The 12,551-nt window shown below is 34.6% G+C and overlaps 2 protein-coding genes and 1 long non-coding RNA gene across 6 annotated transcripts; all 3 read right to left on the bottom strand.

Annotated features, from left to right (window-relative positions):
- LOC104785565 (DJ-1 protein homolog E) lies at nt 316-2,244 on the bottom strand. The gene is made up of 4 exons (XM_010510804.2): nt 2,016-2,244; nt 1,291-1,761; nt 823-1,188; nt 316-657 (listed from the first exon to the last, which is right to left on the bottom strand). Exons 1-4 carry the CDS (start codon nt 2,196-2,198, stop codon nt 478-480), a joined length of 1,200 nt encoding a protein of 399 aa, XP_010509106.1. The 5' UTR covers nt 2,199-2,244; the 3' UTR covers nt 316-477.
- Nucleotides 3,638-4,906, bottom strand: LOC109133064 (protease inhibitor HPI-like). The gene is made up of 2 exons (XM_019245707.1): nt 4,770-4,906; nt 3,638-4,022 (listed from the first exon to the last, which is right to left on the bottom strand). The coding sequence occupies exons 1-2, from the start codon at nt 4,786-4,788 to the stop codon at nt 3,829-3,831; spliced, it is 213 nt and encodes a 70-aa protein (XP_019101252.1). The 5' UTR covers nt 4,789-4,906; the 3' UTR covers nt 3,638-3,828.
- Nucleotides 5,970-7,674, bottom strand: LOC104785563. 4 transcript variants are annotated; one of them, XR_767380.2, is made up of 6 exons: nt 7,410-7,672; nt 7,085-7,106; nt 6,901-6,971; nt 6,746-6,824; nt 6,394-6,599; nt 5,970-6,262 (listed from the first exon to the last, which is right to left on the bottom strand). It is a non-coding gene; the product is annotated as an uncharacterized LOC104785563 (long non-coding RNA). The 4 variants fall into 4 exon arrangements; XR_767379.2 differs by having other exon boundaries at nt 6,746-6,816; nt 7,410-7,670; XR_767378.2 differs by having other exon boundaries at nt 6,746-6,971; nt 7,410-7,674.

Genomic DNA, 12,551 nt, shown 5'->3' with positions numbered 1-12,551 from the left:
TTTAAACGGGAATATTAATATCCCCGACTATATGTTTTATTGCGCTGCAGTTATACCACCCCACCTAAGTCACAAAGTAAGATATTTGAAAAACTCGAGCGTACGTGCTTATACATGGTATATATGAACCAACCATTAGACGAAAAGAGAGAGAGAGTATGTACGTAACTCTGAATACAATGTTGGATTCATGAATCGTTGTGCAAACATTCATAAAATATATTTTCTGTTTCTGTATATTACTTCTAACTTAAAGCATGCATGATGCAATAACTAGACTGTATGTATCCTATGCAAACCAACTCTTTTGTGCGGTTAAAAAGAAGGAGCAGCAACAAATTATGTTGGAATGTTATGAATTTACGAAAGCAGAGAGACTACAATATAATCGAGCTCTTTTTTTTTTCAATTCAGTGGGACATAATTGAACATATATATTACTGAAACCATCTTTTTTATGTTTTTGGTTGCAAACTCTTAGAACATGACAGCGAGACCAAGAGCAGTTGATAAATCAGACAAAAAGGCAGGCAAATCCTCGGCTGATGCTGCCGTCACAAGCTTCCCATCAGTTACACATCCCTCTGATTCAACAGCCTCGCCTCCAGCCACCTTCACCACCACCTTCATCCCCTTCCCACTCGCGCATCGCTTCCCCTACAAATTCATAAAGAGAAACTTCTAGTGACCAAGAAAAAGCTTACTAGCTAGATTCCAGAGGTATGCAGTACTACTCCCTATAACTGCATTCTCTGTTTTGACAGAGCTCATCATATGAAAGTTGTAACCTAAAACCTCTTCCCAAAAGAAAAGACAAGTTACCTTAAGAAGACCAGTGGCTGCAAGAAGCAATTTACCCTGTCCAATAGCTGCAAAAACCTTATCTTTCTCCGCAAACTTCTTAACCAAAGCAACAGCCTTTTCATTCATAACCAACAGCTCAGGTGATCTCCCTCCTGGTACAACTACACAGTCATAATCATCCACACACACATCATCCCACGATGCCGTCACAAAGAAGTTATGCCCACGCTTCTCTGCAGGAATCTGCCGTCCTTCCTCAAGATCATAAACCGCCGTTGCACACACCTCTCCTTTCTTCTTGTTTGGTGTCACTGCATCCACTTTACAACCTAATGCTTGAAGTGCTCTGAACGGTACATTGACCCCATAGTCTTCTACATAGTCCTTAAAAACCCCAACAACACAAAAACAGAGTAATGCTTCAATGAGTCTTGATGATCCAAAACTAAAGATTAAACATTTTTACTAAGGAATTGAGAAGCTCACCCCAATGAGAAAAAGCACAGAAGCTTGATCCATCTTCAAGCTCGAGACTTTAGCACCAAGAGATTCAAGCAAAACCTTAATCCCGTGACCAAGCGTAGGCCAACCAACCATACTCACAAAGCTCCCGTCCTTAACGCAGTCGGTGATCTCGAACATGCTCTGTATCCCTGGCTGCTGCCACCACTCGCCGCCGGAGAGTTTGATCAGAGGCTTCAAGCTTTCAAACGCCGTGCATTTCACGCCGCCGGCGAGGACTCCGGCAGCCAGCAGCATAACCTGGCTGTGGCAGCTTGTGAAGATGAGCTTCTTGGACTCGGCGAATCTCGCCACGAGGTCGACGCATTTCTCGTCGGCGCTGAGAATCTCCGTGAATCGTCCTCCTGGGATGATGATGACGTCGTAATTCTCGGGTGTGACGTCATCGAAATTGGCGTTTAAAGTCAACTGGTCAACGACCATCTCGGTGTATAGCTTTTATTTAATACAAAAAAATAATTATTAGTTAACAAAGATACGTAATTCGAAAATTTTAAGTAAGCCAAGTTCTTCTCCATATGAGATTTATACAAATAATTATAAATACGTATTTTTTGGGTTAATAATTATTATTTAACAAAGAAACAAATTCAAAAAAGAATACGTAATTTAATAAATTATATATTAACCAAAAAAATACGTACAGTAATTCGAAAACTTTAATGAAGATTAGTGTAAAAATTTGGAACCTCGAGACCCGAGAAATCGTGGGCAGACATAACGCAGCGATCACCAGCCGTGCGGTTGGGTGAAACGCAGTGAACGTTAACGCCAAACGATTGGAGGATGTAGAGAGGAACCATCGTCTCGTAGGCTTCCATGTAGTCTCCACATAACAGCAAAGCTGATTTCTGAACCGTCACCGATCCCATTTTGCTAAATGTTTAGTATTTTGTGAATAAGACAATGTAAAGAAGAACTAATCTGATTTTATACATATGATTTGACATGTGGAACTTTTGCATCACCCACCAACTCACTCCTTGTACCTACATTTTTAGACAGTTTCAAAGTCTAAGCGGCGAAAAGTCCATATTACTTACGATCCCAATTTTATATTGGTGTTATAATTGAACGTCAATCATGACTTTCAATATTATATTTTCTGTATACTTTGGACATTGACTTTGTATACCATGTTGAAATCTTTACATCTATCCACTTGGCGGGTTTACTATTAAACACATTATTCAGAGTTTTGAGATAAAATGAAAATTGTTTTGGTTTATTATTTATACTATTAAACACAACATAAACCCCTTGAGATTTTGTAACTTTTAAGTCTTAAACTTGAAGGTGTAACTAATTTTTTTCTTCTTCTTCATAATCTATTGTGTAGAGAAAAAAACAAAAGATATTCTCTGTTGATTGATTTGATATGTAGTTTTTATTTTTAGTACCAACAAATTTTGAGTGGAAAATTTTGGTATGCTAATATCTAACTTTCGTTAGCCGTTACGACAGAAAATTAATTCTCTGTCGATCACGTGGAAAGGTTTGAGTTACGGCAAGCTTGGGCCACGAACAAATTTACACTATGGGGAGTTTGGTATGCTAGGAGCTTAGGTTTGTGGTAAGCTTGGAATGTGGTGGAGTTTGTGCTACAAACTAGAACCTAGATGACTTTGCTCGAATATGGACAATCTAGTATGTAGAATGATTGGGTTATGGGAATCGCCTCGTGAAATGTACATGTATGTGTGAAAAAAATCATGTGAGAATGCAAAGAGCCTCTTGATTAACCCATTTACATATAACACATGTTACGTGTTGATTTTTACTTATACGAGAAACTTGACGTCCTAAACAATCACAGCATGCGTTTTATTTACAAGAACCTTGACGTCCTAAACAATCAAATACTCCCTCCGTTTCAAAATATAAGATGTTTTGAGTAAAACACGCAGATTAAGAAATAACCACTTTAAAAAATTTAATCAATCATAAACAAGACTGCATAATATAAAGTATTAAACTAATCTAAAAGTTACTTAGAAACTTGAAAACATCATATATTATGAAACAAAAAAACTTCTCTAAACATCCTATATTACGAACGGAGGGAGTACTATATATTACAAGAAACTTGACGTCCTAAACAATCACACCATACTATCATATGACTAATTTTTCTACAATCTGTATATCACACGGTCTGCTGTAATTTATTTGCACCTTACTTTTTTGTTTTCTTTCGTAATGGTCTACTAATATCTAACTTTTTCGTTAGCCGTTAAGTCGCTTTAATTGAACACAAACAATTTTTTGCTTGAAATTTATGTGAAGCAACTAGCTAACATACTATAGAGGATATAGGAACACTAATTGCATTCACTTAAAACCAGAGACATACATTTATTTATACAAGTTTAGACATCAGTAACCGTTCGGGGAACGATAATTATTTAATACATGATCGCCAACCAAGCACACATCGTCGTCTATATTATAGATTTCTTTATTTCATCTTATTACGCATATATAGTAATTTTACATGTCGTCTTAGCCGGTGGTAGGGACTTGGACGACGATACGGTTTCTATCAACCCTAACCCTGACACGGTTGCACCTGAAGTCTCCGGTCACCGGAGTTCCATCCAAAATCACGACAGCATCGACGCTGGTGTTCTCTCTCTCTATCACCGAAGCCGCATAGTCTCCATTTGTTCCCACAAGCTCCGGCCACGAGTTCTTCCCTGCATGCGGTCCACGTTAGATCGGTAAATCATTTAAGTTTGGCATTTTAGAGATCATAAGCTGATGTTTGGGTTAATCAAAACAAAAACACATCACCATGGGCCATGGCTTGACCCGACCATGACATAATAACCTCAATCAAATAAACATCAAATTCCTATTTTCCTCAAAATGTTAGCTATAAAGTATTTTCCAACATATATAGATTTATTTTCTATTTTAATCCACACTGATACAAAATCATATATTAGCTCGTATATAATCTTCGGAAACTTTTGTCTAAATAAATTGCGCAAACTGCAAACTTGGATATATATTTGGCGCGCAGTTAAGTATAGTTTGCGACTTTGCGTAACAAAAGTTATGTCTTATGTTTGAAATCAAAATTTGATTGTGTCTTTGAATTACGCGTCTGCCATAGTTTCCTTGTTACATGGCACGTGCATGGTGAGAAAATGAGCGGTTAGACAACTCATGTAATTATAAGAAAACATTAGCTTAGAAACAAATGGAAAATTTTTCCTTCTTTCCTTAACAAAAAATAAAAGAAGAGAGTATTGAACAAACAAACAAAAAAGAGAAAATCAGATTTATAATAAACTTCTGAACTAACTAGAGAGTATATATATTAGTATTAAACAATTGTATGATTTGATTTAAAAGAGAAAAAGAATAGATCAAAGCCGCAATAACATATTAACATCAATTAAGAAGTATGAACTATACAAACAAACCAAAAAACTTACCAGGACATTCGGACGACATTTTCTTCCCTTCTCTTTTTTTTTTCTTATTTAATTTCTGTAGTTGTGATGTATTTGGCTATAGCATTTAGGACTTTTAAGTCCCCAATTTATAGAGTCGGATACGTCGATGTTGGTGTCGGTGTCGTCGGTGAGGTTGTACGTAGTATATATTCAAATGCCAAAACTTTGACAAATTAAACCACCCTTTCACATTAATAATTTGTTTGGTAAAAGCTTTGACACTTAATTATATTTTTGTAAAGCTTTGAAAAGTATAATTGTATAATCGATATTCAAACCTTATCGAGAGAACAAGATAAACCTTATCGAGAGAACAAGATAACTAAGGTTTTCTAAGGCAAAGACAATGTCGAAATCTTTGAAAAACAAACAAAGGTGAAAACAATGTTACGAAGGGATTCTGTTTACATATATATGATGCATTTGATCTTATCTATCTGATTTTCACTTAAAAACGTATTTAATATATATTCTTTTTTAAACAATATCCAAAATAATTCAAAACTTATATATGTCAATTTATGTAGAGGTATACGTAACTTTGACAAACAACAATAATTAAAACTTTAGTCATAGTTAATATATATATATATATATTTTTTTTTTATGTCAATCATACTAGTTAATAGTCAATCTAGTATGATTGACATATTCGAAGTTAGCATTTAGTGTTTCTAGTTGCTTGTCTTGCATGCTTTAGGGTGTCATAAAATAGCTGTGGCCGTCCCAAAAATGGTAAGTCAAAGCTCATTAAATTACACCGAGATATAATCATATGCTGAAATTGAAAAAGTTTAAAAGATAAATAGGCTGTTACGTTTCTACAAGCTAATTTTCATCGTATTGGATAGGGTTTTGGAGAATTCAGAGGGCTGTTTATTGAAACAATATGACAAGCAAACGCTTAGCTAATGCTTCAACCAGGGTTCAGCCTCCACCATGAGGAGGTGAACCTTTTCTTTTAACTTTGGTTTATACTGGTCTGCAAAGGGGACAACTGAAGCTATATTGTGGTTTATTTTTGTAGTCAGGGAGTTAGAGCAAACCTATTGCACATCCTCAAATTAGTGTCTCTAACTTTTAATAATATTAATCTAAATTTAGATCTTCATCCTATTGTTTTTAGTTTTTTTCCTTCCATTGGTCATTCCTAAATATGGGTGTCTTGACTCCAAACTCAACACAAAACTGAACATTGATTTCTTGTTCTATGCTGAACACAAAATATGGGTGAATAATCACCACCGTTATTATTCTTCTTTCCTCCGTCAAGAGCCACCATAGCCTTCCAAATAACAAACTCAAGTGAATATGAGCAGCAGCACAAGTCCCCAACACGAGACAAAATTTGAATATTTGTATGTATACATGTGCTAACACACAATAAATTCACTACAAACCAAAGTCTGACAACGGCAATAAATAAATTATGCTACCATCATCGTTGCTAACAACCATTGTGGAAGAAGAACCTACAACAACAAAAATAAAGACATCATTACGACAGACTGGCCGTATAATATGACTAGAAGGCACAAGAGAAAAATAAAATGAGGTATATGATGAAACCAGCTTGGAGAATCCACATTAAAAACATATATACCTGCTGTCAAACTGATGTAAACATGAGAATTATCATCAAAGGTACTGAAGTGAAGACACAATCTTCAGAAGACAGTAGGTCAAGTATGGTATTCAGACAAATCAACCCGTATACATAGCTTCAACCATCCCGTGCAATTACTAATCCTTAAGGCACCCATTAATACGAGAGTCACTGACCAAAACAAAAAACGTAGCTCATAACACCTGAAATATATATCCACCCAGAGAATGGAAGCTCCAAGTTAATTCCTAATTAAAGAGACAACCCTTGCATTATATATTTAAACCATAGATTATATGCAGACTGCAAACTCAGAGAAAGGCAAAAACAGAGATAAGGAGAAGGAAACCTTATCACATCTCCATGGTACTTTATTTGCTTGGATGTTCACTGCATCATCCAACTCATGAAGATCGCTTCCTGAATATCTTGCAAAAAAAAGAAGCTTTATCCCATCTCATAACAAGAACAAGAAAACAACTATACGAGTAAAGAGAACCACACCTGGAGGGCCATAAAACCGCTAGCAAATTGAGTCATTGGAGAGTTGTGGAAGGCAGTATCTTTGACAAATTCTGAAACCGAAAACGCAGAAAGAAGCAGATACAACATCATACCTTTAAAACCATTGAACACACTAGGAAGTTTAACCACAAAGATCTCTGTTTAGAGTGGTCAGCTATCTTACCCGAGTTTGCTAGCTTTCTTACCTGGACATAAAAGAAGAAATCATCAAAGTCTGACGCAGCGAGACTTAAGCTTTTCAAGAGTGAAATACAAACACAAAAAATTATACTTTACGGTTGAAGAAGCAATCAAACAAAACAGATAGAGATAGTTAAATCTTCATGTCATCTTAGAACAGAGACATCAAATCTAGTAAAGGAACCAACTTTGCTCCGTAACCCAATTCCCATAAAGCCTCAAAATTCACCAATACTACAAGAAGGATCTTAAAACAAAAAAAATAATCCCACAAAAACTTTACAAAAACAACGAATCGAGATCCATACCTGATACAATTTGTTCCGTGAAACCAAGAGGGACAAATCTCAGCAAGAAGAAGATGACGACGAGTGATCAATTTCACCTGGAAACCGATCAGAAAATCGATTGTTTTGTTTTTCTCGATTTTGATAAATCGATTCATGTTCTTAGTTTCGTTTTGGTGGTATCGAAAAAAAGAGAGAGGGAAGCAACTGAATAAAAGAGAAGGAAGAAAACAAAAATAAAACAAAATAAATCTTAACCAGTAGATAAGTGACAGGTCGGGTATCTAAAACAATTTGTGCAGAGGCACAGTTCACTGAAAATTCAAACATTATTTTTCAATCAAATAAATAATAGAAAAAACAAAAGACATCCCATGAGACCATCTCCAATGGTTTTCTCTAGGAATTCTATAATAGAAGTGACTTTTGCTTCAACAGATATCTCTATTTTTTCCTCTAAAAAAAAATATTCCGTAGAGATTCCTTTTTTATTTTACTGTTAATACCTTTTACTTCTAAAAGTTGCAAACTAACCCATTTATTTTAGTATTTATGAAACTTTCATTAAATTATGATATTATTTAAATTTTTAACATTCATAAATATTACCAGAATATTAAATAATTAGTCTTTGTTGTATATCAAATAATTAGTCTTTGTTGTATTAAATAATTCGATTGGACAAATTTTTAGGGATATTGGTGAATCCGGAAGTAATTTACCAGAATATTAAATAATTAGTTTTTGTTGTATTAAAAATAATGTTATGGCATGAATAAAAACTAAAATATTTAAGTTATTTATATTTAATAAGATTTTATATAAATTTTCTTTTGCAAATAATAATCTCAAATTTTAAAAATATTTTTCTATACAAAAACCTTTAAAATTTTTTAATACGAAAATCTTAAAAAAAATTTAAACCAAAATATTAAAATTAGTCAAATTTAACTTTATAATCAATTATCCTATTAATATACAAATTAAAATATTATTAAAATATTTAAATTATTATTAAACTATTTAAATATATATTTAAATTATTATTAAACTATTGATATATATATTTTATTTATTTTGATCATAAATATAAAAGTGTTAAAAGTTCAAGGACCAATTTATAAATAAAAAAGTTCAACTCTATTATAGAGGAAAAAATAGAGTTCCTCTATATATAGAGGAAAAACTAGAGATCTCTATTATAGAGGTAGAAATAGAGTTGGGTTGGAGTGGATTTTACTTTAAAATAGAGTTAAAAAGCAAATATAGAGGTGGGTTGGAGATGCCCTGAGTATGTGCAATGGCCTTGCTCTTATAGTTACACAACGAGACGAAGGAAGATTGATAAGCCAAAGTCGCATTATAGCAAAAACTTTACAAAAATGACGAATCGAGATCCATACCTGATACAATATGTTCCGTAAAACCAAGAGAGACAAATCTCAGCAAGAAGAAGACGACGACGAGTGATCAATTTCACCTGGAAACCGATCAGAAAATCGATTGTTTTGTTTTCCACGATTTTGATAAATCGATTCATGTTCTTCATTTTGGTGGTATCGAAAGAGAGAGAGAGAGAGAGAGAGAGAGAGAGAGAGAGAGAGAGAGAGAGAGAGAGAGAGAGAGAGAGAGAGAGAGAGAGAGAGAGAGAGAGAGAGAGAGAGAGAGAGAGAGAGAGAGAGAGAGAGAGAGAGAGAGAGAGAGAGAGAGAGAGAGAGAGAGAGAGAGAGAGAGAGAGAGAGAGAGAGAGAGAGAGAGAGAGAGAGAGAGAGAGAGAGAGAGAGAGAGAGAGAGAGAGAGAGAGAGAGAGAGAGAGAGAGAGAGAGAGAGAGAGAGAGAGAGAGAGAGAGAGAGAGAGAGAGAGAGAGAGAGAGAGAGAGAGAGAGAGAGAGAGAGAGAGAGAGAGAGAGAGAGAGAGAGAGAGAGAGAGAGAGAGAGAGAGAGAGAGAGAGAGAGAGAGAGAGAGAGAGAGAGAGAGAGAGAGAGATATAGAGAGAGAGAGAGTGAGAGAGAGAGAGAGATAGAGAGAGAGAGAAGCAACTGAATAAAAGAGAAATAAGAAAACCAAAAATATTACAAAATAAATCTTAACCAGTATATAAGTGACACATCGCATGTATGTTGGTATCTAAAACAATTTGTGCAGAGGCACCATTCTCTGAAAATTCACAATTAAAACATTATTTTTCAATCACTTAAATAAAAAATAAAAAACAAAAGACATCCCATGAGTATGTGCAATGGTCTTGCTCTTATAGTTACACAACGAGACGAAGGAGGATTGATAAGACAAAAGTCGCATTATAACAAAAACTTTACAAAAACAACAAATCGAGATCCATACCTGATACAATATGTTCCGTGAAACCAAGAGGGACAAATCTCAGCAAGAAGAAGATGATGACGAGTGATCAATTTCACCTGGAAACCGATTGTTTTGTTTTCCTCGATTTTGATAAATCGATTCATGTTCTTCGTTTCGTTTGGGTGGTATCGAATGAGAGAGAGAGAGAGAGGGAAGCAACTGAATAAAAGAGAAAGAAGAAAACCAAAAATAAAACAAAATAAATCTTAACGAGTAGATAAGTGACACGTCGCGTGTATGTGGGTATCTAAAACAATTTGTGCAGAGGCACAGTTCTCTGAAAATTCACAATTAAAACATTATTTTTCAATCACTTAAATAAATAAAAAAACAAAAGACATCCCATGAGTATGTGCAATGGCCTTACTCTTATATTTACACAACGAGAAGAAGAGGATTGATAAGACAAAAGTCGCATTATAACAAAAACTTTACAAAAACAACGAATTAAGATCCATACCTGATACAATATGTTCCGTGAAACCAAGAGGGACAAATCTCAGCAAGAAGAAGACGACGAAGAGTGATCAATTTCACCTTGAAACTGATCAGAAAATCGACTGTTTTGTTTTCCTCGATTTTGATAAATTGATTCATGTTCTTCGTTTCGTTTCGGTGGTATGGAAAGAGAGAGAGAGAGAGAGAGAGGGAAGCAACTGAATAAAAGAGAAAGAAGAAAACTAAAAATAAAACAAAATTAATCTTAACTAGTAGATAAGTGACACGTTGCGTGTATGTGGGTATCTAAAACAATTTGTGCAGAGGCACAGTTCTCTGAAAATTCACAATTAAAACATTATTTTTCAATCACTTAAATAATAATAAAAAAACAAAAGACATCCCATGAGTATGTGCAATGGCCTTGCTCTTATAGTTACACAACGAGGCAAAGGAGGAATGATAAGACAAAAGTCACATTATAACAAACTTTTCAAAAACAACGAATCGAGATCCATTCATGATACAATATGTTCCATGAAACCAAGAGGGACAAATCTCAGCAAGAAGAAGACGACGACGAGTGATCAATTTCACCTCGAAACCGATCAGAAAATCAATTGTTTTGTTTTCCTCGATTTTGATAAATCGATTCATGTTTTTTTTTCCGTTTCGGTGGTATCGAAAGAGAGAGAGAGAGGGAAGCAACTGAATAAAAGAGAAAGAAGAAAACCAAAAATAAATCTTAACGAGTAGATAAGTGACACGTCGCGTGTATATGGGTATCTAAAACAATTTTTGCAGAGGCATAATTCTCTAAAAATTCACAATTAAAACATTATTTTTCAATCACTTAAATAATAATAAAACAAAAGACATCCCATGAGTATGTACAATGGCCTTGCTCTTATAGTTACACAACAAGACGAAGGAGGATTGATAAGACAAAAGTCACATTTTAACAAAAACTCTACAAAAACAACGAATCGAGATCCATACATGATACAAGATGTTCCGTGAAACCAAGAGGGACAAATCTCAGCAAGAAGAAGACGACGACGAGTGATCAATTTCACCTGGAAAACGATCATAAAATTGATTTTTTTGTTTTCCTCGATTTTGATAAATCGATTCATGTTCTTCGTTTCGTTTCGGTGGTATCGAAAGAGAGAGAGAGAGGTAAGCAACTGAATAAAAGAGAAAGAAGAAAACAAAAAATAAAACAAAATAATCTTGACCAGTAGATAAGTGACAGGTCGCGTGTATGTGGGTATCTAAAACAATTTGTGCAGAGGCACAATTCTCTGAAAATTCACAATTAAAACATTATTTTTCAATCACTTAAAAAAAAAAAAAACAAAAGACATCCCATGAGTATGTGCAATGGCCTTGCTCTTATAGTTACACAACGAGACGAAGGAGGATTGATAAGACAAAAGTCGCATTATAACAAAAACTTTACAAAAACAACGAATCGAGATCCATACCTGATACAATATGTTCCGTGAAACCAAAAGGGACAAATCTCAGCAAGAAGAAGATGACGACGAGTGATCAATTTCACCTGGAAACCGATCAGAAAATCGATTGTTTTTTTTTTCCTCGATTTTGATGAATCGATTCATGTTCTTCGTCTCGTTTCAGTGGTATCGAAAGAGAGAGAGAGAGGGAAGCAACTGAATAAAAAAGAAAGAAGAAAACCAAAAATAAAACAAAATAAATCTTAACCAGTAGATAAGTGACACGTCGCATGTAAGTGGGTATCTAAAACAATTTGTGCCGAGGCACAGTTCTCTAAAAATTCACAATTAAAACATTATTTTTCAATGACTTAAGTAATAAAAAAAACAAAAGACATCCTATGAGTATGTGCAATGGCCTTGCTCTTATAGTTACACAACAAGACAAAGGAGGATTGATAAGACAAAAGTCGCATTATAACAAAAACTTTTCAAAAACAGCGAATCGAGATCCATACCTGATACAATATGTTCCGTGAAACCAAGAGGGACAAATCTCAGCAAGAAGAAGACGACGACGAGTGATCAATTTCACCTGGAAACCGATCAAAAAATCGATTGTTTTGTTTTCCTCGATTTTGATAAATCGATTCATGTTCTTTGTTTCGTTTCGGTCGTATCGAAAGAGAGAGAGAAGCAACTGTATAAAAGAAAAAGAAGAAAACCAAAAATAAAACAAAATAAATCTTAACCAATAGATAAATGACACGTCGCGTGTATGTGGGTATCTAAAACAATTTGTGCAGAAGTACAGTTATCTGAAAATTTATAATTAAAATATTATTTTTCAATCACTTAAATAACAAAGAAAACAAAAGACATCCCATGAGTATGTGCAAT

This window comes from Camelina sativa, chromosome 5 (genome assembly GCF_000633955.1).
Source record: "Camelina sativa cultivar DH55 chromosome 5, Cs, whole genome shotgun sequence".
Taxonomy (NCBI): domain Eukaryota; kingdom Viridiplantae; phylum Streptophyta; class Magnoliopsida; order Brassicales; family Brassicaceae; genus Camelina; species Camelina sativa.
This window is presented reverse-complemented; position numbering and strand designations above follow the sequence as displayed.

Coding starts and splice junctions, on each gene's coding strand:
- LOC104785565 (XM_010510804.2), bottom strand. CDS start 2,198: ATGGGATCGGTGACGGTTCAGAAATCAGCTTTGCTGTTATGTGGAGAC. Junction 1,189..1,290: donor CTGTGCTTTTTCTCATTGGG/GTGAGCTTCTCA, acceptor GGGGTTTTTAAG/GACTATGTAGAAGACTATGG. Junction 658..822: donor CAGCCACTGGTCTTCTTAAG/GTAACTTGTCTT, acceptor ATGAATTTGTAG/GGGAAGCGATGCGCGAGTGG.